The sequence below is a fragment of the Ischnura elegans genome, chromosome 9 (genome assembly GCF_921293095.1).
Source record: "Ischnura elegans chromosome 9, ioIscEleg1.1, whole genome shotgun sequence".
Classification (NCBI taxonomy): domain Eukaryota; kingdom Metazoa; phylum Arthropoda; class Insecta; order Odonata; family Coenagrionidae; genus Ischnura; species Ischnura elegans.
Genome location: NC_060254.1, coordinates 5,862,224 through 5,888,092, shown reverse-complemented (window position 1 = coordinate 5,888,092; position 25,869 = coordinate 5,862,224). Strand labels below are relative to the sequence as shown.

General features: G+C 40.4%; 1 protein-coding gene and 1 long non-coding RNA gene across 2 annotated transcripts; both read left to right on the top strand.

Moving 5' to 3' along the window:
• Positions 1-16,044: 16,044 nt before the first annotated feature.
• Positions 16,045-19,284, top strand: LOC124165561 (protein ANTAGONIST OF LIKE HETEROCHROMATIN PROTEIN 1-like). Its single transcript, XM_046543014.1, has 4 exons — positions 16,045-16,541; positions 16,652-16,777; positions 16,938-17,117; positions 17,211-19,284. Exons 2-4 carry the CDS (start codon positions 16,684-16,686, stop codon positions 18,125-18,127), a joined length of 1,191 nt encoding a protein of 396 aa, XP_046398970.1. The 5' UTR covers positions 16,045-16,541; positions 16,652-16,683; the 3' UTR covers positions 18,128-19,284.
• Positions 19,285-20,834: 1,550 nt separating this feature from the next.
• LOC124166033 lies at positions 20,835-21,216 on the top strand. Its single transcript, XR_006866383.1, has 2 exons — positions 20,835-20,965; positions 21,155-21,216. It is a non-coding gene; the product is annotated as an uncharacterized LOC124166033 (long non-coding RNA).
• The last annotated feature ends 4,653 nt before the right edge of the window (positions 21,217-25,869 follow it).

Sequence of the window (25,869 nt, the reverse complement as noted above, 5' to 3'; positions counted from 1 at the left end):
TATTGTGCAATCAGTGGAGTGTTTATTTAGTGCGGTACGTGTTGCTTTTTAGCCCTTGCCTTGGCTGTCAGAGCTTACTATCACAGAGTCAGGCGAAGAAGATGCTGTGAACTGTTATCAATACCAAAGACTCAAAGACTTTAGATAGTTTGTATTTGTTCAGGACTTCATGCTTCTCTACTGCTCCAAAGAGCTTCATGTTGAGTTCTTGATCATTCACTTTGAGATCGACACTATACGGCCGTCAAAATACCACCAAAACACCACGTGGTCTCGTGCAACTGAAGTCTGCAACGCAACAGCAACCGCGGGCCCACGGTTGCATGTGACTGGTTTCAGACTGTTTTGAGATCGTCAAAAACCAGTTGCGTCGTGTGCGCCTCCCCACTCAAATACAATGTCGAGGTCACAAAACAGTTGCGCGCGCAACTGGTTTGCAACGGTAGCTGTAAAACAGTCACACCGTGTGCGCTGGGCCTCGTGTGCGAGTAGACGACGCCACAATGGGACGCACCAATGGGTGGGTATGCGAACACAAGGCGAATTTATAGTTAAACTAAAGACTAGCCAGACTAAAAATGATTTAAATGCTATTACATGGAGACCTTTTGAAACCACATCCGACCCAGTGCAATAAATGTCATGGGAGTACCTCGCGCATTCAAATATATTCTTTTCCATATGTATTTATCACTGCATCTGTTTTACACCTGTGTGCTGCCACGGCCGTCTTTAAACAGGCCGGAGGGATGATATTTGGCAACAACGCGGATGAGGCCTGTTTATTATTTGTTTATCATTCTACAACAGTGGACTCGTGGTGAATAAGATACTCGACATGACTCGTTTGAAGTTAATTTTCTTCCTCTAAACCCTATTTTTGCAGGAGATGACGTTAGAAGATTCATTTTTAACCTATCATATTAGCTGTAGTCGAAGGTAAGTTATTTATTTGTAAGTTGAAGCGTTGGAAGATGATGAGCTAATACTCAATCAGTTAGACCTCCTGGAAATTATGAGCAAACCAATATTAATCACTGCCGAGGAATATTCGGGTCTCAATTACGTTTGTGGGTATGCTGTCAGGAAGGCATTGCAGCACTTAACCATTGATATATGTGCATGTTCATGTATTTCAAATGAGGGTAGTGAAGATGCCTATTTCAAAGACTTTACACGGCACACGGAATTGCGCAATCTGACGTACGTGCGAAGGCGCAATCAAAATTGCGTCGTGTAAAGCGGTGAATTGCTAGAACGTATGCGAGAATGCGTGGACGCGAGACGGCAAAATAGCCCATGTTCTATTTTCGTTAGAACAGGGGCTATTTTGCCGTCTCTACTTACTACTTCCTCGGCACCACAGCCCGGAATGGGCTTTGGCCTCCGTCAAGACGCCTGTCCATTCTCTCCTGTTCTGCACTTTCTCCCACCATCTGACAATCCTCATAGCCTTTATGTCTTCTCCACATCCTGCATCCATCTTTTCCTCGGTCTTCCTCTTTTTCTCATTCCATCCATATTTCCATGTAGAATCTTCTTAGGCATCCTTTCTTCACTCATTCTTTTTACATGACCTAGCCAAGCTAGCCGTTGGGTCTTCACAAATCTCACTACGTCTTCGCCTCGGATAATATTTTCTATTTCCTTGTTTGTTCTTATCCTCCAAGTTACCCCATCTGTCACGGGACCATATATCTTTCGCAAAATCTTCCGTTCAAATATCCGCGGAGCTTGCTCGTTTCCAGCGGAGATGCTCCACGTTTCTGCTCCATATGTCACGACCGGTCTGATAAGTGTCTTATAGATCTTGAATTTCATGGAAGATAGAAGAGTTGACTTCAGGAGCTATACTATTAGCAAAGTAAGTCCTATTTCCAGCCATTATCCTCTTGTTGATCTCTTCTGTCATTGAGTTCTTACAGTTTAAATTAGTACCGAGTTAGCTGAAATATTTCACATTTTCAAAGTTGTACTGCCCAAATATAACGTTTTGAGTCCATCTTCTGTCTTCCGTGGTCGACATTTTCATGTATTTCGTTTTTCTCTCATTGATTCTGAGCCCTATATTCTTACTCTTTTGTTCTAAGATTTTGAATATTTCTTTCAGAGAATCCATATTCCGTGCCATTAGAACTATGTCGTCGGCATAGGCACATGCCTGAGTAGATTTATGCACAATTGACCCCTCTAACTCCAGTTCTTTCATGGCTTCATGTAGACACAGATTTAATGGTACCTATTGATGATAGAGAATCTCCTTGTCTTACTCCAGTTGTTATCTTAAAGGCTTCACTATTCTTGCCCCCGATATAGGCCTTAGCTTGAGATCCTTCCATAGTCATATTTACCAACTTAATTAGTTTTTTTTGGTATTCCAAATCCCTCCAATGCCTTCAACATTTTTCTTCTATTGACGCTATCAAAAGCTTGCTTGAAATCAATGAAAAGCATATGTAGGTCAATGTTGCACTCATAACATTTCTCCATGCATGCATGTCTCATTACAAAGATTTGGTTGGTTTTTCCTCTTCCCGGCATGAAGCCACATTGGTATTCACCAAGGATTACTTCAGCATACGTGTTAAGTCTCCTCTGCAGTATACAAGAAAGTATCTTGTAAGTGACATTTAGTAATGTGATTCCCCTATAGTTGCTGCATTGCAATTTATCTCCTTTCTTGAATATAGGGCAAATTAAACCAATCTTCCATTTCTCAGGCATCTCTTCTTTCTCCCATATTTCACATATCAGTATATGTAGGTTCTTTGTTAATTTTTTTCCTCCATGCTTGATTAACTCCGGTACAATTTGATCTTCCCCTGGAGCTCTCCCATTCCGCTGCCGTTTTAACGACTCCTCCACCTCCTCACTTGATGTCCTACTAATACTGGTGTCCACCCTCATGTCCAACATTTCTCCATCCTCCTCATCTATCTCATTGGCATTCAGCAATTCCTTAAAGTACTCGGCCCATCTTCCCATTACTTCTTCCTCTGTTCCAACCAACCTCCCATTCTTATCCTTCTTCTTGGTTGTTCTTGGTTGAAATTTATTTGTCATCCGTTTGATTGCCTGGTATAACTTTCTACTTTCATTTTGTGTGTTCAGTACCTCAATCTTTTCCACATACCCTTTTAAGTACTGTTTTTTTCTTTTTTCGTAGTATTTTATTTGCTTGTCTTCTGCTTTCTTTATATCTTTCGACATTTTGTCTTGTCTCTTTCTGGATGGTGTTCCTTCGATCTATATTCTTCCCTTCTATGGCTTTTCTGCACTTATTATCTAACCATTCTTCATTCCTTGTTCTCTTTCTTTCTCCTATGGTCTCCTTTGAAGCCTCTTCCATGGCCTTCTTTATATTAAGCCATTTTCTCTCTATCGAATCATTTACACTCAGGTTCTCTGCTCCTTCTTCTAGTTTCTTACCCAGGATTTCCTGGTATTGGGCTACAATTTTGCCGTCTCGCATCTGTTCTAGCAATTCACCGCTTTACACGACGCAATTTTGATTGCGCCTTCGCACGTACGTCAGATTGCGCAATTCCATGTACCGTGTAAAACGGACTTATTTCTCCTTGTATGTCTGTAATAAGCGTTGGTCTTCATGCATTGGCCATTATGATGACTCTAGAAGAACCCAAGTATGAGGCTACATTTCTTAAAATTATCATCCTTGACGATAATTTAAGAGGAATTTATGAAGACAGCTGTTTTCAGTGCAATGTACCGAACAGTTATTTTTTTGCAAGATTTATTAAATCTCTGACAAATGTATTTCTAAATAATTATACTTAAGTGAGGAATAACAGATTGGATGTCGCTAGACACACTTCCAATAAGAGAAAATACTCTACAATTATGTGACAGCTTTCAATTCGGTGACTATATATTTCAATAAAATCATCTGTTTTATACATAACTAATTTGTATCATTCCTGTCTGCTCCTGCTTCATAATCAGCAATGGATGCACGATTATCCCGTGGTAAGTAAAACAGCAGTTTTTTTAGTGGATTTCCTTGCCTCAAAGCGATTTCTTTTGCCGATATTCTACGCCGAAACAATAGACTTGGTCGCAGGTGAGAGCAGTCCCGCAGGCCTCCTAGATGACGGGCGCGCGACGTTGCCAATTCGGTCACTCCGGCCTGTTTAAAGACGGCCGTGGTGCTGTCCACATAGTTGGACTGATCCACCTGGTTGAGTTTGTGAGAACTGCTTTTATCTTGAGGTGAAGGCGTATGACGGAACAAGGTCGGGAAATTGATAGATAATGAATCCGCGTTGGAATGAAGGAAGGTGTGTGTATGAAGGGTCAACCAAAGACGATAAAGCGTCCAAGTTAATTGACGATCGTAAGGCGAGATAATTAATCGAAAGGGAAAGAGTGGACCGCTAAGCCAACAAATGATGTATATTGACAGCCGATGGGGACTATGGGATACCTAAAGATAATGGAATCTATCTCCCCTCGCCAATGCATTGTTGATCTTGTAGATGGAGCGCGTGACGAGCTAGACAGTCGAACATCGGAGGGGGAATCGATCGATTCATCGATTATATCCGCGATGCGATAGCGTAGGTAGAACTTTGCCACGAGTCACGCGGCCCTGGCGGATTTATCGGCTTAACTTCAAGCAAAGCGTCGCGAATTCAGAAGTTAAGAAGACTTCCTAGTATAGGTTGAAACGACTGCATCTATTAGCAATAATGAAGCTGTTTCCTATTATATTATTGCTTAAATCGAAAGATTATTACTCCTAGAATAAGTATTTCACGCTTTTATATTTTTAACTGACAATATCTGTTTTCCGCGATTCAATGAAAAGTGAAAAATTTCAAGCGCGCGAAAACACGTCTAAGTATGAATGCTGGGAAAAGCCCGTGTGACGTCTGGCTTTTGCTGTTTGAGGCCACCTGGGTGCGAGGCTATGAACGTCACTGCGATGCAGGCTGCTTGCTGCCGAGCTTGGTGGTAACGTAGAATACCCTGCTATAGAGCGTTCCACATTTAGTTGACAGTACGGGCCTTATGGATAACAGTGTTGCCAAGCTTCCGCTCCGCCGGCAGGCATCCTAACAGCGTATGCAACCACACATAAATTGGCGCCAAAATGGTATAGTTCAAAAAGGAGTTAGGGATCGCACGAAAGACGGCGTATATTAAGGAATCTTTTAGCGTAAATTACAATAACTTTGATGCAATATAAAAGGAAAAGTCTTTTGTTATTTTTTGTATGCACTTATTCAATGCACAAGCTGAATAATGAAAATTCTGTAATGTAAAAAATAACAATAAATTGAAGGATAATAAAAATTATCACCATTCCTGAATGAGACAAATTTTCTGTTCCTTCCATATTATGCAATATTTTTTGGCTCTGGCTAGTATTACATGAAAGGCGATGTTGTATAAGGCATCATCAATCTTTAATTTTTCCAAATTTTCCCGTATTTGGTTTATTGTAAATTAAAGATCTCTTTTCAAGCTGACATCTTCAAAGCTACTTTCCTTAATGTTTTCTTTCCTCCACCGTGTATTGAGCTAGGATTCCAATTTCTCGAGTAACAAGAGGCATGATCTACCACTATAATTGATCCTTCGGGTAAGTTTGCAAGAAGTGAGTGCTCAAACCATCTCTCGTAACACTCGCCACCCACTTTTCTTCATGCTCATCCATTGAGTTCTTTATGTACAGAAACGCATGCGATGCTCCTTTTATGAACCCATTTTCCGTTCCTGCGTGTATAATTGCAAATCGTCCTCCTCGGGAAGTGGGGGCCAAGCCCAGTATTTAGTCCAGCAAGGAAAGCTTGACGCGGATTTTCTAATTGTTTATTTCGCAAACTAATGTTCACTATTTGTCCAACATCGATCCAACTTTCGCCTGTGAATACACTCGTCCTGTGTTCGCGACGATATTTTTTTAGCTGCCTTAAATAATTAATTGTGCCTCCAAGGAATAATATCATCCCTTTCGATAAGGATGATTCCTTTCCCCCTGCCTACACGAAGCCTATGTCCAAAAGAAGACGATATAGTGTTGTCCTTTTGTAATCTGGGCGAATACTATCCATATTTACCGAGTTTAAGATGGATTTTAAAGTCGGAGGAATATTTTTCACGAAGGATTCATGTACCTTCCTTCTAGTTCCCGATCTCACAAAATCGTCGAAAATCACTGCTCTCGAATTTTTGTAAGGCTGTCTTATTTCTTTAGTTTTTGAAGGAGTTACCAATGGACCACTGGAGCTTTCCTTTCTCACTCTTTAAACAGCGGACTCCGAGCACCCGGTAGCCTTCGAAGCTTCTCGGCAGGCCTCACTAATGCTGAGAGATTTCCTGAAGTACGAGAAGACTTTGAGCACCAACTGTCTTTCGTGGCTTATGAGCTTCTCACCTTTTCTCCTCTTCTTTGTATCGGACATATTGATTGGGCGTGTTACAGCAGAGATAAGTGTAAAACACACTTCACAATTTTCAAATTCAGCAGACCACACAACACTTGTTCACTCCAAAAAAATGCAATGACAACCTGAACACCTTCGTAAATTCTTCCCACGGCCCCTTCGGCTAGGGACGATTCTGGGGCAGGTTTTATGGTACCCTATGAAAGGAACTCAGAAAAAAACCCAAGCCCCCTTTTGTAAAAGGCGTGCTCTGGATGGGGTAGTGTTTTGCACAGATTATGAGATATTCTCTTTTTGGTTTCTGCGGTGGGACCGAAACACCCAAGGCGAAAGCGTCTTATTTCCAAGCCGCTTGCCTACTTTCGTGTATCAATGTATTCAGATAAAAACACTGCTGTAACGACGTATGAGTATTCTCTGTTTAGGATATGAAACGAATAGATAAATACATTTCATAGTATGCATTGACAAAAAACTCCTTTTCCGCCCGAGAATTTTCCCCGCAAGAAAAAGCGAGAAGCCCGGCCCAGCGGCGCCGTAATATTTTTTCTCAAGATCAAAACCTTGTAACTCGCTTCAGATTTGATGTAAGTTAATGAAATTTTCACCAAAAATAACTTTGTAATTTTCTTTACATTTGATACGCAGCATATAGGGACCTATGACGTAAGAAACGTAAGTTAGTAAGCGACTACTTTGTACCTTGCAAAAATCAAAATTTTCTTGTCCTAAAGGGTGTTACGTCGGCATAACAACATTTTAACTCAATCATTGTAAAATTGGTGAAGACCATCAAAGAGAAAATAGTACGAAAAATTATGTGCAGAAGATTCAACTCAATACAGACAGTGGTCAGGCAGCAATTGCGAGAAGAAGATTGAGTAAAATAATTCGCGTTTCTGACGGAAATTTAAGGAAATATTTTTTATAGCTTTTGCTATAATTTTTATCGAAAAACTGTTGGCACTAATGAATGCAGCATCTCTTCCTACATAGGAATGCAATTTTTAATCAGTGTGTAGCGCAACATTAATTTTCGTGCTGTTATTGACAACACCGCGCTCCTGGCCTTATGGAGATTAACATGGGAAACGATTCTCCATAAGATCCCATACTGTCAACTAAATGTGGAACGCTCTATAGCAGGTAGCGCTTGGCTTAAATAAGGATCATTAAAACCTTTTCAAATGAAGGATACTTTCCGACCTTCTGCAGTTTGAATAGGTTATTATTAAGAGATGTATCCCTGAGCTCTGTGCCTCATGCATACATCAGTAATCTTAGACGATGTAAATCTCCTATGTACTCGTAAGGAAAGCATCTAGGTCCCTGCGACGTCACGTGGAGTGGCATCGCATGGGCGCCAATCTGGCCTTTTTCAAATGAGGTTAAAATTGACCATTAACATTCGTTTAAACTGGGATTTCTAAAACCAAATGCTCTTTGTAATTTTGAGCAGATTTCGATAAATTTTAAGGCCGATTATTTGAGACGTTGCTTCTTTCGTTTATACAAAAAAATTATGCTTCAAAGTCGAACGGGGTGCTCTCATAACATTAAAAAGGTTTTTTTCACATATCTACATAAGTAAGTTAGAGTTATTAACGTATGCAAAATAAGACGTCATAACAAAAAGGCCTGAAAATTTTGAGACCTCTAGGTGAACCCCTGACCCTCGCTCAAATGTAATTTAGGGGGGGAGGGTCAAAATTCGAAATATATAATATTTTATAGTCATTCCCTATAGATTTTGCCGAGTTACTGCCCTTCTTAAGCAAATTTTTGTGCATTTTGACGTAACTGCCACCGTTTAGCCACAAAATGCCTAATTTGAGTCCGCGCCCGCGAAGAAAATATTCCAACGCCCACGCAGCGTCGCGGATACAAGAGCAGCAAGCCGATCCCGTCCCCTCCCCGCTCGCTTTTCCCCCTCCCACGCCTCGAATACAGCAAAATTCATCCCGCATGTGCTGCTAGGAGGGCGTTTATCTTTGATAATATAAATCGGAAGATGGTAGAAGGTAAAAAAGGATGCGTTGTGAGACGACTTGTCCCTTATTTGGCGCCTCGCCGGCGTTAAACAAATCGATATTACGAACTTTTAGAGGAGAGATTAAATCTTTTTATAACCGAGAACGCAGGAAATGAGCCTACGGTCTATGAAGAGGCCACTCGAGTGGCTATAAAGGTGTGTCAACTATGTTGACGCGCTTCTCATCCATTATGAATGTGACTAAATGGATTTAGCGGTACCACAGGAAGTACTATAACTTACGGAAAATTAGAATAGGCCAAAAGTAGGGTTTTATTGAAGTGTAAAACTCAAACAATTTTAAAGGAACAATTTAAATTATTCGATATTTTTGCGTGTAAGTGCATGGAGGAGTATAAGCTTCCCCCAATGAAGAAGTATTTTGAGAGACAAGATGACGAAAAGAAAGATGATGGCTGCTGGATTGAATCCTAAAGAAACTCGATAACTGAGGAAAAAAAGGGAATCATCGGAGAGCGATGAGTCAACATCGTCAATTCTTGCACGGGAAAATAGTATCAAAAATTTTCTTCATCAATTCATCCGAATAAAATTAAACACGAGAAATTAGCCGATTTGTATCTCTACTTTCCTCATGAAATAAACATTAAGGACTATAAACTCAAATTGGAACTTCTTCGGGGAAAATGCGTCTGCCAACTGTGATAGAGGTATATGCAAGAACCAATCAACAGCAATGATCGTTCCCGCAACTTTAGCTGATGCAAAAGTCATAACTTCGTAAGATACATCAAAGCTAGTGTACCAGAATCTATTACGTAGACAGAAAAAGATGCTAATTACTGTGAATAAGAAAAGAGAGGTGTCATCAAAGGGCTGCATTTTATTGATATGAAAGACGATGAAAGTCTGATGAAAAAAGGCAAGAGGACTTATCAATACAAATTTAGAGGGGAATGTGTGGTGTTAGTTGCAGAAACAGGGTCCCACTTTTGGAGGTTTGCCTCCCCCGTCGGAGGATTAGCAAAAGTTATAAAATCTGCGATTATCGATTCCTTTCCGAGTGAAAAGTAGATACACAAAATTAAAAAGGATTTGATTATGATGGTACCAAGCGAATACTGCCCAAAAAGGAGGCATCATCCCTTTGCTATAAGCATAATTCCAACATCCCTTGCAGTAAACTCTTCTCGGGATTCCCACCGGGTTAATTTTTCCATAATGGCCAACATTTAAAGCTCCGACTCGGGGCTCATCCTAAGGGATAAATTTTGTTAAACCCTGAAAAGATTTTACCCACATCATTCGCCGGGAAAGCATCAAATCGTATTTCATCCCTTACAGTGGTCTATTTGCTAATTGCACTATGTTGACTTGGATTTGCGACATGAACATTGGGAGGATAATCTAGGGACCCAATTTGCGTTGCTGCAAGGATGCGTTTGGCGACCAATCCGAGATTTTTTTAATTGCTGGATATTAATATCGACGTAAAGGACTACCCGCTGATGATATATTGGAGAGCGACTCCGGTTCCTACGGATATATCTGAGCTTAGCGCTGTGGAAATTAAAAATCTATTTATGAACGTTCAAATTTGAATTCAATTATTCCTTTTATTATACATGCGGACGGGAGATTCGCGAAAGAATTTACCAAAACTTTGTTGACAGCAGCGAAAGACGATGAATGACACTGACATAAGAAATACAGACTGGAAAGCAGATAATTAGGTAATTCTTTCGTGATTTTCCTCACCGAAAGATGCTGAAACATCAAATATTAGTAAGACTAACGAAGAAAGACGCACTTGGTGTGAATTTTGGTGCATTTTGGTCGTGGGAGAGGCGAGCGGGGAGGGGACGCGAGCGGCCTTCACCCAAAATCCATTTAGTCACAGCTATCGGACAATACCGGAATAGAAGTGCATATCCTAAGTTCCCACACCTTCATAGCCAATCGAGAGGCCTCTTCATAGACCGTAGGCTCATTTCCTGCGTTCTCGGTTATAAAAAGATTTAATCTCTCCTCTAAAAGTTCGTAATATCGATTTGTTTAACGCCGGCGAGGCGCCAAATAGGGGACAAGTCGTCTTACAACGCATCCTTTTTTACCTTCTACCATCTTCCGATTTATATTATCAAAGATAAACGCCCTCCTAGCAGCACATGCGGGATGAATTTTGCTGTATTCGAGGCGTGGGAGGGGGAAAAGCGAGCGGGGAGGGGACGGGATCGGCTTGCTGCTCTTGTATCCGCGACGCTGCGTGGGCGTTGGAATATTTTCTTCGCGGGCGCGGACTCAAATTAGGCATTTTGTGGCTAAACGGTGGCAGATACGTCAAAATGCACAAAAATTTGCTCTATAAGGGCCGTAACTCGGCAAAATCTATAGGGAATGGCCATAAAATATTATATTTTTCGAATTTTGACCCTCCCCCCCCTAAATTGCATTTGAGCGAGGGTCAGGGGTTCACCTAGAGGTCTCAAATTTTTCAGGCCTTATTTTTGATCGGTCCCACAACTTTTTTTCATTGGGCCAGATGGATTTGAAAAAAAATCGATTTTTGCGATCCGCCCTATTATGCATGGTTGCTTATTTCTTCTCCAGTTATGAAGATTTCTGTTGCGGAGTTGAGAAGCCGTGAAATTGAAATGTAACATTAATTAAATCAAAAATCTCGTTCGCTTGTCATCTAAAGCTTGGTTTGTATCTCATTTAACTACTGCCATTTACTCATTGCTGTTAATGTGTACTTGGTGCAATATTGGAATATGCGAAGTTAACGTTTAGGAGAAATACAATGTATCATATTTGACGCCGATTTAGGTACTTAGCATTCCTAGGGTCTGGGAGAGAGACATACGGTGATTCAACAGTTGGATAGGGTCAACTGACATAAATTTGAGCGTTTGCACTGCTGGGGCTAAGGTGACACCAGATGTGAAAATCGAAAGTAGATACAGAGGATGAAAAAATAATGAGAGCTATTTGTCAAGACTGTGCTACATTTCCCAGTTTGCATGCATTCTTTTAGCCTGTCAATTATTCAGGATAAATATTTAACATGACTGATGATAAAATTAACATATAACGCTATGAAAAAAAATAAATTGTACGAAGAGACTCATGGTTTTTTCTAAAACTGGGAAAATAGTCTACTGGCACCACGTAAACGTATTGTTTACTGGACTCTGACGAAACGCTCAGCCAACATGGCGATGGGTCGTTTGGAGCGCAAGATTAATAAGTTTACAATTGTCAAAGTGTAATTTTACGAATAATACGCAGGTTAGAGAATAACTGCTTTCACTGAAATTTTTAGAATGAAGGCGATTTTTTATCGCGTATTAATCCATATTTTCAGTGGAATTCCCCAATGGGTATTTGAATAAAATAGAAGTCCTGAACGCATTCAAAAGTGCATTGTCATTAAGCATCATTTGCTTACCTATCGAGCTCATTTTTGTTTTAAAAACGCCTTTTATGTCTAAGAAAAAACATTGTCAAAGTTGACACAGTTTTTTTATTTTTAAGCACTTTTGAATCTTATGTTTCGCTTCCCATTCGATTCAAAACTTTTTGTTGTAGTAATTAGTGAAAATAATGAATAATTACTCCTAAATAAATATTTTTTCCACATTCTAATCTCATTTTCCAAATTATTGACCCTCAATGCTTTCCCTCTCTCCCCCTAATCGCCAATTTTGGTGTTTTTTTTAAACGGCTGTCACCTGGAAATTTAAGAGCTTTCGGCTTGTAACCCTTCACATTGGTCTACAATAATAGGGTGGTTTCCTGTTATTTTTTATTGTCTAAATCGAAAGATTATTACTCTTGGAGTACGTAGTTCACTTTTTTAGATATATTGATTATTAAGAGATGTTTCCCTGAGCTCTGTGCCTCATGCATGCATTGGTAATCTCAGACGATGTAAAACTCCTGTCTACTCGTATAGCATCTACGTCCCTGTGACGTCACGTGGAGTGGAATCGCATGGGCGCCAATCTGGCCTTTTTCAAATGAGGATAAAATTGACCATTCCCATTCGTCTAAACCGGTCTTTCTAAAACCAAATAATTTGTATATTATGAATACACTGATGGTGGGTAACGAATCGCAATCAATGCCTTTCCTTGTCTTTGATGAAGGAAACTACCCTATTGTATTTTTTAGAAATGTCGTGGATCTCCGCACTTTTCATGGGAGCCTGCACGATTTGGATGGAATATGTGGATCTTTCTATTGTGTAGGTGCAATCTCTGTCGATAGATGGCTCTACCACCGCCTCAACGCATCGAATCGCCGCTTGGCACTTGCTATCTGCGCAAATAGAGGAGGAATAGTCTTTATTGGAAGAGGTCAATCCAGCCCTCATATCAATATATATCCATTCTCTTCTCTAATTCGACCAGATTCCGTGCCCGTCATCGATATTAATGAATAATATCACTCGGCTGATATATATAAATGCGGAGGTGGCGTTGATCATCAGAGTTCGATAAACATTTGCCTAACTGAGTCAATAGATAGCCGGATCCCACCTCTGGTCAATCATATCGGTGCCTACACTCACAGATCCTCTTCTTAATCCACGCACGGGAGAAGCAATAAACGGTCACTCGTCGCGATATAATCGACAGTTGGCGAGATTTCGATTCGCGGGGCATCTGCCGATTCGCGACTAATCGCCGAGATGAGTCAAGTGAGGATTTCACCGCCTCGCGCCGCGATGATTAAATTTTCCCAAGATATGAACGAATCAATCGCCATTCGGAATCAGGCGACGACGAAATCGATGGACCACTCTATGAATGACGATGGACATCATTCGATAGCGACAAATAATTAATCATTCATTTGTTTACTACGGCTAGAAGTCGCCGGAAGGTTACCGTGGAGAGGGATGAAACCATAGAAGTTTCTGGAAGAGCTCGTCAGAGAAAGAGATCCTAGATCCTATGGTTTTGTGTAATGGGCATGAGTCGGTTACATTGGTCGCATATTTCGTACTGCACCTGCGAGTGGATTGGGGGGAGGGAGGCTGGGGAATTTGACAGCGCGATTCTAATGCAGCATTCTTTGTTCGGCGTTAAATCGAATTGGTTCGTATTTAGTGCTCATTCCGTCCAGTTCCTCCCTTTTTTCCGTTGCAATTCACTATTTCAAATTGTAAAATCAGCCTATTTCCGATTGCCATCAAGGAAATATTTCATCTTGAATATTTCGTGCACATATGAATATTTCAAATGAATTTTCAACCGTTTTATTTTTTGAGCGGATTTGACTTATTTGAATTATTCTTCTAACACAGCCGACCTGTAAAGTAACAGTTATTTTTCCTGCGCACTTTTGGACCATAAAAACTCCACGATTCAACGAAGTCTGTTTTTTTAATGGTTTCTAGGTCAGCCGTAGGTGAAGAGTATTTAAAAAGAGTCAAATACACTTTAAAAAACATAACAGTGGAAAACTCCATTGAAGTATTCATGACAAGCGAAGGAAAAAAATACTCATCTTTGGGGTTCGAACCAATCTTGCATAAGAGTATAATGGGCTAACCATTGGGCCGATCGCCCTGCAAATGAGAGGGAACAGTGGCGGATACAGAGAAAATTCAAGGGGGGGGGCGCAAAAGACATCTTGAGTTACCTTTACTTTTATCGCAATAAAAAATAATCAAGTCACATGCAGAGCTTCAGAAATTTTAACTAAAGTGATTTAACACACATTCAAGACAATGCCATCTTATGATATAAAAAAGTTAAAATTATGGTTCTGCTATGTTTGGCAATACGGGTGGCCCCGCAAAGGGGGGGCGCGCGCCCCCTGCGCCCCCCATCTGTATCCGCCACCGAGAGGGAATGACAATCCGTAGGCTGTGTTTACGATTTTAGATAATCAACTGCAATGAAATAAGGAGGTGTTGGCTGGATTGCAGTGGAGTAACTAGGAATATGCTTTGGGGAGGGATGGGAAAGGAGGACCTCCCACCCACCACCCCACCCCCCTTTTAGGAAAATTTTGGAAAAATGGCATGCCTGCAAATACATTTTACATAATTTTAACACTTAAAATTAGGGTTTCAGTAAAAGGTTACGTTAAAGTTTACTATATGCCAAAACTAGACAATAGTTTTTAATATTATTTTTATTTCTCTGAGCCTTTGGGGGGGACCTATCCCCCTCACCCCCCCCCCCCCCATAGTTACACCACTGCTGGATTGAATAAATACCAAGTAACCATTTAAATATGCCTTCTGCACCAAGTAACAATTACGGCATTCAAATCAACGAGCCAACTTTCCCACCCTCACATTGCAAGGAAAAAGTCCCAAAACACTCTAGCTGGCATGGTGGAGCCTTGATCAGCCAAGAGGCCGTTTGTGAATTGTAAAAGTGAAGCCAGCAGGACCCTGTTTATAAATGTGGTCGCCATGGTGATTCCCACGACCTCACGTGTTGAAAAAATCATCAATTTTGATGGAATCCGAGGCTGCCGAAGCATTCGGACGGTACTGCGTCACAAATATAAATATCGTCAACATGTGATCGGTATAACAGTAAAATAACTTATACAAGGCTTAAAAATTTAACTGATAGAATAAATGAATGGAGAACTGCGTGAAATCAATATTCGAAGCGTTATCCAGACGGCTCAGGAATTTGACGTATACGAGGGTTCACCATCAAGATACAAGAAATCGCGCATAGGAAGTTAGTGAAAAGGTTTTGTGTCTTTATATCCTTTAATGACGAAAGAAATATATTAAAATGATACAAGGGGACTAGCAAATTCATACGCATCGATAAAATTGTATCATATACGCCCTGATTTCCTGAAAACTCGTGATTTAACATATGACACACTGGTATACAGTTCATACATGGATACTTATATACCCTTCGTACATGATTCGTATCCAGCCTGGGCCTATTTTCTCTCTCGGATGGCCACTGAGAAAGAAAGCCCGATCGCAAGAGACGGCATTTGCTCTGACGTCAGTCGTCGGCACGAGTAGTGTTTTGTTGTTCCGGCTGCCGTTAGAACCGACGTTGTTTACGAGTGAATTTACGCTACGTTTTACCACATTTTAGGGATTTCTGTGGTTAAGTTGGTGAAAATTGGATTTTTTAAGGATAGCGATGTTTCCTTTATTCCTGAATTTCATTCTAAGTGGATGCGGAAAGCAGTGCGACGTGCAAAGACAGGGAAGGCTCCTAAAAATTGAGGGCCGGATCATTTCCAGATTTTGATTTTTGAAATTAATTTTGTTGCTTACAATGTGAATAAGTTCTCGAGTATGGATCTCAATCTCTTATATTCCCACTTGCTTTATAATTTTCGCCTCTATTCAGTCTTATGATTTCGGATGCGGATGGTAACTGAAATTGGCCCTTAAGATTTACCAAGGTCGCGGTCCGTTTCACGCTTCAAGCTACTTCAAGCGCCTCAGGTCGGTCCGTTTCACGCTTTGGAGGGCTCTGAAGCACAGGAGGTGGGGCCCGGGAGCGAGCATAAATTATCAACTTTGATAGCTCCAAACGCCCCAGCATTTACGTGAAGTGTTTGGAGCGAATGCGATATATCGTTTGCAATCATTCGAGAAATTGCGCCAATTTCCCATGATATTGGGTGCTTTCCAATCACCTTGCGCAGATCAGCTCACATCGCAACAGAACGGAACACACTAGCGCAAACTGAAACAGACGATTGGAACGCATCTGCACCGTTGTGTTTACAAATGGCGGACCGTTCGGCGGCAAAAGTTGAATGTTCAAATGACCTGATGCTTCTGACCTGACCTTCGAAACATAAATTATGAACACAATTGGTCGTCTATTTCATTTTGTATTTAATAAATGCATTAATAAGTGTCAATTGAAAGAAAATAATGGAATTATTGCTACTTAATAATCAAATATCGCCGTAGAGCTGCGCCTTGGTTCTCTATGTTGTTTTTTGCGCCTTAAACATTTCAGAGCTTCCGTTCACCTGACTTGCTTTCCAGCTGTTTAGTTACTAATAATTTACATCGACGTTTATTGATCACATCGACGAATCATTTCGTTTCCTTCAAGGAGATCGACGTATTCTTTCAACACATTAGAAGAGTAGTAGCTCACCTTGCCCCTTTGGTCAGTCTTCCTGCTTCAAATTATTGATATGTTTTATGTATTTGAATATGTAAATAACTTGGCATGAGCGCGTGCTTGTTTATTAGTATAAACTTTTTTTAATATATCAGAAACTATCGGCAGTGTATTTCCGTCCTCCGTGATGGAGAACCAACTGGTTCTGGATTATGTGATGCAACCCATGTCGAGTAGCAGCAGCAGCAGTGACGATGAATGGGAAAACATGAGTAGTTCATGTAAGAATAGTAATTAATGATCTTTTATCGATAGCTGCATTATTTAGTAATCGGTTAGCGATCGGCCATTTCCTTATATCCTTGAGTTAATTATAAAAATGTGGATTTAACTGATGCGACCATTCTGAAAGCATTCAAATTCGAAAATTTTAATTTAAAGCTTCCGATGAGAATGAGGGGGAAGCTGACCACGATGCAATTTTCCCCTTGTTCGAGCTGCTTCTACGTGGCAGAAGAAAGGTGCGCGTCCACAATTTCCTTGCCACAGCACACGGCTACGATGATGAGCAGTTCCGTAGTCACTTTCGGCTGAGACGCATAACTGCATATCGTTTGATAGGTGAGCATCAAGACTGCAATTATTGTACGAAGAATATCAGAGCATATTATAGAGCCAAATTCAGTAGTATAAAATAATATTTTCTTCCTTCAGACGACCTTCAAGCAAGTGGATCAATTCCACACCATCCAGATGGCATGGCTAAAATTTCATCGGAGCTAAGTTTCCTCCTGACCCTGTGGTATTTATCTAATACTGAGCCTCTGAGAACCATTGCAGATAGGTTCGATATTTCTATATCTTCTTCATTTAGAGTCATAAAACGTGTTGTGGACTGGCTCAACAGCATTATAAATGACCAAATCAAATGGCCACGAGGAAATCGAATCGCAGCAGTTGAGCAGGGTTTTGAGGACCTGAGGGGCATTCGTGGGTGTATAGGAGCAATTGATGGGACCCATATTGCTATTAAAAAACCCCTGGAAAATGCCATGGATTACTGCAATAGGAAAAATTTTTTTTCTATAATTCTGCAGGGTATTGTGGATAACAACATGAGATTCACAAATGTAGTGTGTGGGGAGCCAGGATCACTCCATGACGCTAGAGTCCTCAGGAGGTCGGAGGTTTTCAGGTTTGCAGAGGAGGAAGTTGAGGAATTGTTTCCTGGCGATAAATTCATCATTGGAGATTCTGCCTACCCTTCCCTGCAATGGCTTGTGCCTCCCTTTAAGGATAATGGTGCTCTTTCTCCCCAACATTTAGAATTTAATTTTCTGCATTCTTCGACAAGAATGGTTGTCGAGAAAGCGTTTGGTCTCCTCAAAGGTCGCTTTCGACGTTTAAAATACTTAGAAATATCAAACATCCAGATGATGACCAAAATAGTTTTAAGCTGCTGTGTGCTGCATAACATATGCCTAGAGGAAGGGGAAGATGAGGATTTTATGATAGATGAGGAAGATGCAGGCATGAATATTGAGGGTCATGCTGATGGTCATGCTGAGGGGATTAATCCTTTGCAGGTGGATAGGAGGATGAACCTTTTCCGGCAAATGTTTCCTCAGTGATTGTATTTTTGGATTTATTATTATTTTGTAAATTTGGATAGTTACGAATCACCTGGGCCAGATGGTATTCCACCAATATTTCTTCAGAATCACTGGCATTTTCACTCACCTTGCTCTTCAACCATTCATTAGATAATGGTCTTTTACCCTCTTACCGGAAATTCAGCCACATTACACCAATATTTAAGACTGGTGATAAAGCTGAAAACTCCGCTTTGCCGGTGGCAAGCCCGGGGCCTGTCTCTCAAGGGACAGAAAGGAGGAGTAACAACCTCATAAGAAAACCTGGGTCCATCTGGCCTGGATGGTAGCACCCTGTAAGGGCCCCTTGCCAGGGTTACTGTGAAGTCTTCAATGGCAGTGAAGGTGGAGAAGATGGACTTCAGTAAGGCTGTACTGGCGGAAGAGGCAACCCGACTGACATGGACATTGACAGCAGTTGGAAGAATGGTGAAGATAAAATCCATTTGATAAGGTCATCAATAAATTTTCTGATTTGAAAAATAAAATACATTATACATAGAATTAAAAAATATAAAACCCGGATTAAACAGAAAAACAACCAAAAGAGTAATATTTAATGGCAAGATATCACAAAAAATGGTTATGTAATATAAATAATTGTGCCTTCACTTGGGGATATGAATATCTCTCACCTTCTTTGGCTCCATTGGGGAAATAAAATAATACAACTGTGAAACAAAAAAAATAAAACTTGACTTTTCCAAATATAGCAACTTAATCATTGCTGTTAAGGCTCCCCTTTTTTGTGAGAAGGTTCTGCAGGAGCCTAATTTTTTCCCTCTCTACCTGCATCCTTTCCCTGTGCCTATCCCTCCTCTCATCTTCCTTTCTTTGCTCATTTAACCTTTTCTCCTCGACCATGGCCTCCCAAATTTCTAATTTTTTCTTTTTCAGTTCCATCCTCTCTCTTTGTATCATCATCAATTGTTCATTGATGACCTTCTGCCTGTCATCCTTCTCCTCGCATCTCTTCAAATGATGCAGCCACTGCTGTTCCAGCTGAGACCTTGTTCTTGCTGCTTTAGTCCCACTGCCATGGGGAGGTTTCTTTTTCATCACATCCACAACATTCGTCCTGGCTCTTTCACCTCCCTCTGCATTAGTGGAAAGCATTTCCTTAGTTAATGCGGAAGTTCCAGGCTCAACAGCAAAGTGAGATGAGGGGAGCCTAGGCTCCAATGATGTGAGAGGAACATTTGTGGCCTTAGCAGAGCGGATGGGATTGGCCATCAGAGATGACCCTCCCACATATGAGGAGCATACATTATTCCTATGGCCAAATATCTCCTGAAATTGGTCAAAATACTTAAACCTCATGGGTGCTCTTCCAGAGGCATGAGGTCCCATATTGTCAACACATTTTTTATATCGGGCAAGTAAATTATTGAATTTGTTTCTCGCCTGTGATGCAGTTACCTTTCAAAAATAAAAACAAAAAGGAATGATTGACAGAATTCAACTAGAATTATCATTATTAATGAGTACAAAATGGAAAATTAGATAACCTTGTGGCCAAGGTCACTCATCTGCGCAGACAGATTTTCCCAAAATTTAGGCCTTTTCTTAACAGAATTAAGCTCATCTGATTTTGCTTCATATGCAGTAATTAATGCCAATACGGCAGGCTCTGGCCAATCAAATTCTGTAAAGTAAGGCATAATACACAAATGTTTTGGGCTATGATGCAAATAATTAGGATCAAAATTAGAGCAAAGAGTGTAACACCATTAACACCTACTATCTGTAACTTGACATTCCTGTGCCGTGTCTGCCTTTTCCCCTTCCACATGTGGAATTGGAGTGAGTGCACTCACTTCTTCTTCAGGAAAGAATAAGATGTTAGTATTTTCTTCGAGGAAAATTTGTTTCCTTCCAAGGAAGCATCCGTGGGTCAATAATTCCCCCATTTCTCCTGTAAGGCTGCAGTGCCGGCAGGTATACTTTACTTCGCATTTCTGGATTGAGATACATATACAACTTATTCACATCACGCAGGTAAAGCCGTAAAAAATGTTAGCACCGTATAATAAATCTGCCGCTTTTAAAGTAATTTTGCAGTACTGAATTACAATTAAGGGAATGCAAATATAACGTCACTTGAACATTGAAGGATACTTTGTATATAATTCGCTCAGCTTTAAGGATATCCATGTAAGTTAATGAAATAAATCAGCTTAGAATCTAAGCAATATAACAATTTCGTTTAGCTTACATTTTCCATTTCTAACTCTTTTGATGAGGCCAATTACTCGAGAAAATCTCCTCTTGCTGACGCCTTTTGTTCTATTGTTAGCAATGTTATGCTTCATTATTTAATTATGTTTGACGAAAAAAATATTATGCTTCCCAAATTACGAGGTTAATCTTATCTAATACATTAGACCAAATTATTGTTTATTATTCTCAAATGATCATCATATTTATGTTTGAGATGGTGGAATTCATTTTCCGTCAGCAAAATATCTTCCCGCCATCATAATTTTCGTCTGCTAGCGCAGACGAACAACGGTGCAGGATGTGTTTCCATCTGTTTAGCGCAGATGACGTCACAGGTGCGATTGGAACACGCTCTGAGCTAAACAGTTTCAAACAGATCAGCGCAGATACGTGATTGGAAAGCACCCATTATCACGGTTACTATGCACTGGTGAGATAAATAAATAAAGCTGTGGAATTGAAGACATTACCATCGTAGCTGAGAAAGGTTTTGGTTAATAATTGAAAGTAATGGAGAGAAAAATAATATTAAATGTGCATGCCCGATCGGTTAAAGGAAGCCGCCATGCCGTGAAGGGCCATCAAAATCTGCAGAAAGTAAGTGAATACAAACGATGAATTATTTCAAGAGATGTTAATGACTTTAGCGTTATAGTTATTTATGATGTTTCTATTTAATAGTGTGTTTACTGTGACGATACTTTAGTTTATTGAATTAATTAGCTTAGAAGTCCCTAAAGTAACATTATTTCTTGTGGTAATCTCTTTCAATTCATTTTTCCCAAGCAATGCCAAAGAAGAGGCGAGTCGATGTAATAATTGAGGAGTTCATTAAAAATATCAACCAGGAAAAGGAAAATAACAAGCGGGAGCGCGAAATAGAGAGGGAAGAAAGAAAAAAGGCGACGGAGGAGAGGGAAACAATTAGATGAAGAGAAGCGTCAAAGGCCCGAGGAGAAAATGGAATTGTAAAGAACAGTGATAGATTTGATGAAGAAACTAATTTTTTTAAATCAGTGACATTTTTTGTATGGGTTTTCATAATATTTTTAACGTAATTGATATGAAATAAGTAAGAAGAGTTTCAATGTATTTTTATAATAAGTTCTTGTAATTTGTTATTGTTTTATAATTATAATGTATTTAATTTCTTAGATGTATAAATGTAATTAGTGCTGAGGTAATTCATAATCATGATTATCTGCCTTTTATTCACCCCTCTCATCCTAATTATGTTTTCATTAAATTTAATCGATACTCTTTCCACGTCAATTGGAGCTACATCGGGCTCTTCGCCTCCACTTTCTTCACAATTATTATGGAGCGCACAACAAGCCAAGATGAATACCGTTATCTGTTCCACATATAATTAATTTCAATTTGTCTCTTACTTTTTTATCATTCATTACTTTTTGAGCCTTCGAAAACTTAGCATTGAAGAGTTTCTGATGCAAAGTCATCCCGCAATGTAGTTCATCTTTTCGTTTCGCATCAAGACCCGTAAAATCACTGAATCTCTGAATACAAATACTCATTGATTCCATTAGCAGAGTCTGCAATGATGTGGGTATCATTGGGAAGGGATTCCTCTTGATGGCTCAAATGTAAGAGAGCCGTGATTTTTTTAACACCCGCTCGTCATGAACGGTAGCTGCATTGCTCGCCATACGATTGATTTATTATTTTAAATAAGATCAGGCTTATCAATGACAATAGAACGTTAGTGCACTGTAATTCCCCACCACATTTTCTACGTAAGATAGAATCCGTGGCTTCAATGCCAGATTTCCCCTCGCCTCCATCATTTTAATGGCATAAATTACTAATAAATCCACCTCATCGACGTTTCCCAATTCCTCCTCACTCTCACTTGTACTAGCGTCATCACTCGTATCCGATTCGCCATCAAGAATATTTGTTAGGAATTGGAAAAAAAAACATTCCATTTCCGTGCGATTGAAGGTAAGATCGAGATGTCTGATTGATAACATGTTTATAAACAAACTCTTTCATTCAACAACTCCCTAGCAACCCAAGTCGAAATGCCCGCCGTTCTGAAATGCCGGTCCGTTTCACCGTCTTGCTTGAAGCGCTTCAAAGCGAAGGAATGAAACGGACCGGCCTTCAGAGCGGTGTCGCTTCAAATCGCTTGAAGCGTGAAACGGACCGCGACCCAAGTAAGTAGTTAAGGATGCCGCATGCTGAGGATACATGATTTAGCCTTTTGGATCTCATTTTTCGCCAAGTAATTTAAATGGTCGAGTAAGTTGGAGTTTTTCGTAGTGATTAGATTTCGTGAGAGAGTATTGTTTAACTCTTTGAGAACTTCCAATTCCAAATGTTCTTTGCTGCTAATGGCGATAGCTAGATTGTGTTTCTTTCGATATATTTTCCGGTCGTAAGGGCTACGATTTATCTAACATTTCGACCTAATGTATGTCGATTGAGACCAGTCTGAGCACTGTATTCCTGCGCGCTTCGTATTCCTTCGTATGCACTTCGTAGCGGACGTTTAAATGCTTCGTACGCGCTTCGTCAACAGACCATAAATGGATTGTATCCGTTGACGAAAAGCGACGGAGCGGCATAGTATCCCCTTGGTCAATGGATACTATGTTTCTAGATACGAATTAGATACGGAGGGTGCCGTGCCTTCTGGGTAACAACTGATGATGATAGTCAATTTGAAGTATTCAAATTTTTACGCCACGCATTCATCGACTTTTCTTCGCGCACGTCTTGAAAATTATTTTTCCTTCCGTCATTATAGGACATATTGAGTTTTGGTGGCCGTGTTTATATCAATAAACTGTGTATCGCTGCTTCACTTGAGGTAGAACAAAATGGCGAACTCCTTGATACGCCCGCCAACAATCAAAAGCATAGACGACGCACTCTCCAGAAACATCTGTGATCTCTAACCGACACATCTCCCATGGTTAAAAGATCTGATCACAGATAATAATTAGTAAAATGCTAAGCTTTTTCGAGGAAATAAAGAACTTCGAAACAAAAATAAGAGAAAAATATTGATATTGAAAGGGTTCAAATACAACTTTTCTTCTTGCAATAAACATGTGATAAAACAAGAAAATGGAGGAGTTAAATATTCCTTCCTTTTTTTAAAACGTAACCGTCTTAATTTTGACGAGTTTCCATTGATTCACACTACTCCTAGAAATACAACCATAAGCATAGACCAATAGAAGGTATGGATTACATTTGCAGCCAACGCACTTTCAGCAGACCTTTATGGAGGCAAAAGCCCACTCGTAGGAGTCGCATTCTTTTCTTCGTTTGTTTTGCGGTTGACGATCGTTTCGTGAGCCTCTACGAGTGAGCGGAAGGATGGCGCTTTGCGATTGGAGAATTCGGGATCGTAGCAATTGTTGTTGTTGTTATTTATCAGGTCCAAGACGAGGAGGATTTCGACGAGGCTCCGATTGCTTCCTGCTTGAGCCCAGCCGCGTGTCTTTGTTTTCTTGGCTGCACGCGTGCGCCCCCACGAGCACGATTAGATGTTAGAGGGACGAAACGCGCGAGAATTGTGGGACTGATGCTCAAATGGCGGGGTTTAAGTCACCCTGCGGCGTTATCTACTTCTTCTCCGCATGGATGTGCAAAATTGGTTGAAACAGGCAGCAGCAATATAGTTAATTGTACCTATATTTAAATATTTGGAAAACCTAATAATATAAAATAAAGTTGCGTTTTAAAATGGTATAAAAATCATTTTTCCACTTCACAGTTCATAAAACTACAGCAAAGATAACTCGTGTTTTGCGTTTTCTTTTCCACTTTTACCCCATGTAAGTCATTGACGTGAAGGCACGGGAAACAAATGACTGCAGTATGTTATTTAAATATAACTAGAGAATCTTTATTCGCAGTTCTAACTTCCAAGCTAAAAAAAACGCTGTTGAGGTTTCCGTCAGCTTTATCCGATTTCATCCCCACTGCGCGACATTACTTCCTGCTTGCGCCCAGTCGCGTGTCTTTGTTTTCTTGGTAGGGCTCGTGCCAGATTAGATTGGAGGCTCGGACGCGTGATATCGATATAGGAGCACGTTGGATCGAATCGCATAGTCCGCTGCCAAACCCCAAGGCTACTCACTCGAAGACATGAGGCGGCTAAACCACACAAACGCCAATCTCGGTAATTTGATTTTTTTGTCATTTACTCAACCGGTAAAGGAAGGAAATCTGCAGAGAGTTGTTTGCTGTGCGCGCTGCGTAATTTAATCTGACTGCTATATCCATTATTGTTTTTGGAGAGCACGTTAGTTATTCCTCCTATAGGGTGGTTTCCTTTTATTTTTTTATTGCCTAAATCAAAATATTATTACTCCTGGAGTACGCATTTCACACTTTTAGATTTTTAAATGACGATATCTATTTCTCGCGATGTAATGAACAGTGAAATTTTTCAAGCGCGCGAAAACGCGACGGCTAAGTATGAATGCGGGGAAAAGCCCGTGTGACGTCATTCTGGTTCCCGCTGCCGCAAAGTGAGGTGACCTTGGGGCGAGTATTAGTGCGCCGCTAGGCGCAGGCTGCTGATGGTAGCTGAGTACCCTGCTAGCACGTAGCGCTTGGCTTAAATATGGATTATTACTACCTTATCTAACGAAGGAAACTTTCCGACCATAGGCAGTTTTAATAGGTGATTATTAATGCATGTTTTCCTGAGCTCTGTTCCTCAGCGTGCGTTGGTAATCTCAGACGATGTAAAACTCCTATCTACTCGTATAGAAACTTGGTCACGTGGAGTGACGTCACGTGGAGTGGCATCGCATGGGCGCCAATCTGGCCTTTTTCAAATGCGGTTAAAATTGACCATTGCCATTCGCCTAAACTGGAATTTCTAAAAACAAATAATTTGTATATTATGAATACACTAATGGTGGGTAAGGAATCGCAATCAATGCCTTTCGTTTTCTTTGATGAAGGAAACTACCCTATTATTGGCAGCTGAAGTCAGAAATCTGTCGTATTGTTCTACCACGGGCAAAATTCACAGGCCCTTATGATGAATATACCTGTGGCTTACGAGACTCAACATTTCCTCTGAAGATACCACAACCCTTTTCAAGAAAGTAAATACTCTTGATTGCTGAATCGATGTAGGTAATTGTAAGCCTAATTCGTGTCATCCTGGACTCTAACGACTTCCAGCCTACTGTAGTAATCCTTGAAAGTGGTGTTGAGAAACAGTGTCAGTGTTGCGTGATTTCCGCCGCGTTCACATGGAGCGCAATTCCCGAGGCCAACATGGCTGCTTGCGCTATTTCGTGGTTCAAATTGTTGACAATTGAGCATTACCCAGTTGGACAATGAACTTTTCGTCGCCAAACGCTCATTTTCAATGGGTTTTCTGAACTCACCAAACCCTTCGCTGAAGGGAGGAGCGGAGCGAATTCTGCCGATAAATAAACTGTAATCAGAGCCGAAATGTGTGTTCCAGATTATCGAATCGAAAGGTTAAAAGACTCGAATCGAAA

Coding starts and splice junctions, on each gene's coding strand:
- LOC124165561 (XM_046543014.1), top strand. CDS start 16,684: ATGGAGAACCAACTGGTTCTGGATTATGTGATGCAACCCATGTCGAGT. Junction 16,778..16,937: donor GGAAAACATGAGTAGTTCAT/GTAAGAATAGTA, acceptor TTTAATTTAAAG/CTTCCGATGAGAATGAGGGG. Junction 17,118..17,210: donor AACTGCATATCGTTTGATAG/GTGAGCATCAAG, acceptor TTCTTCCTTCAG/ACGACCTTCAAGCAAGTGGA.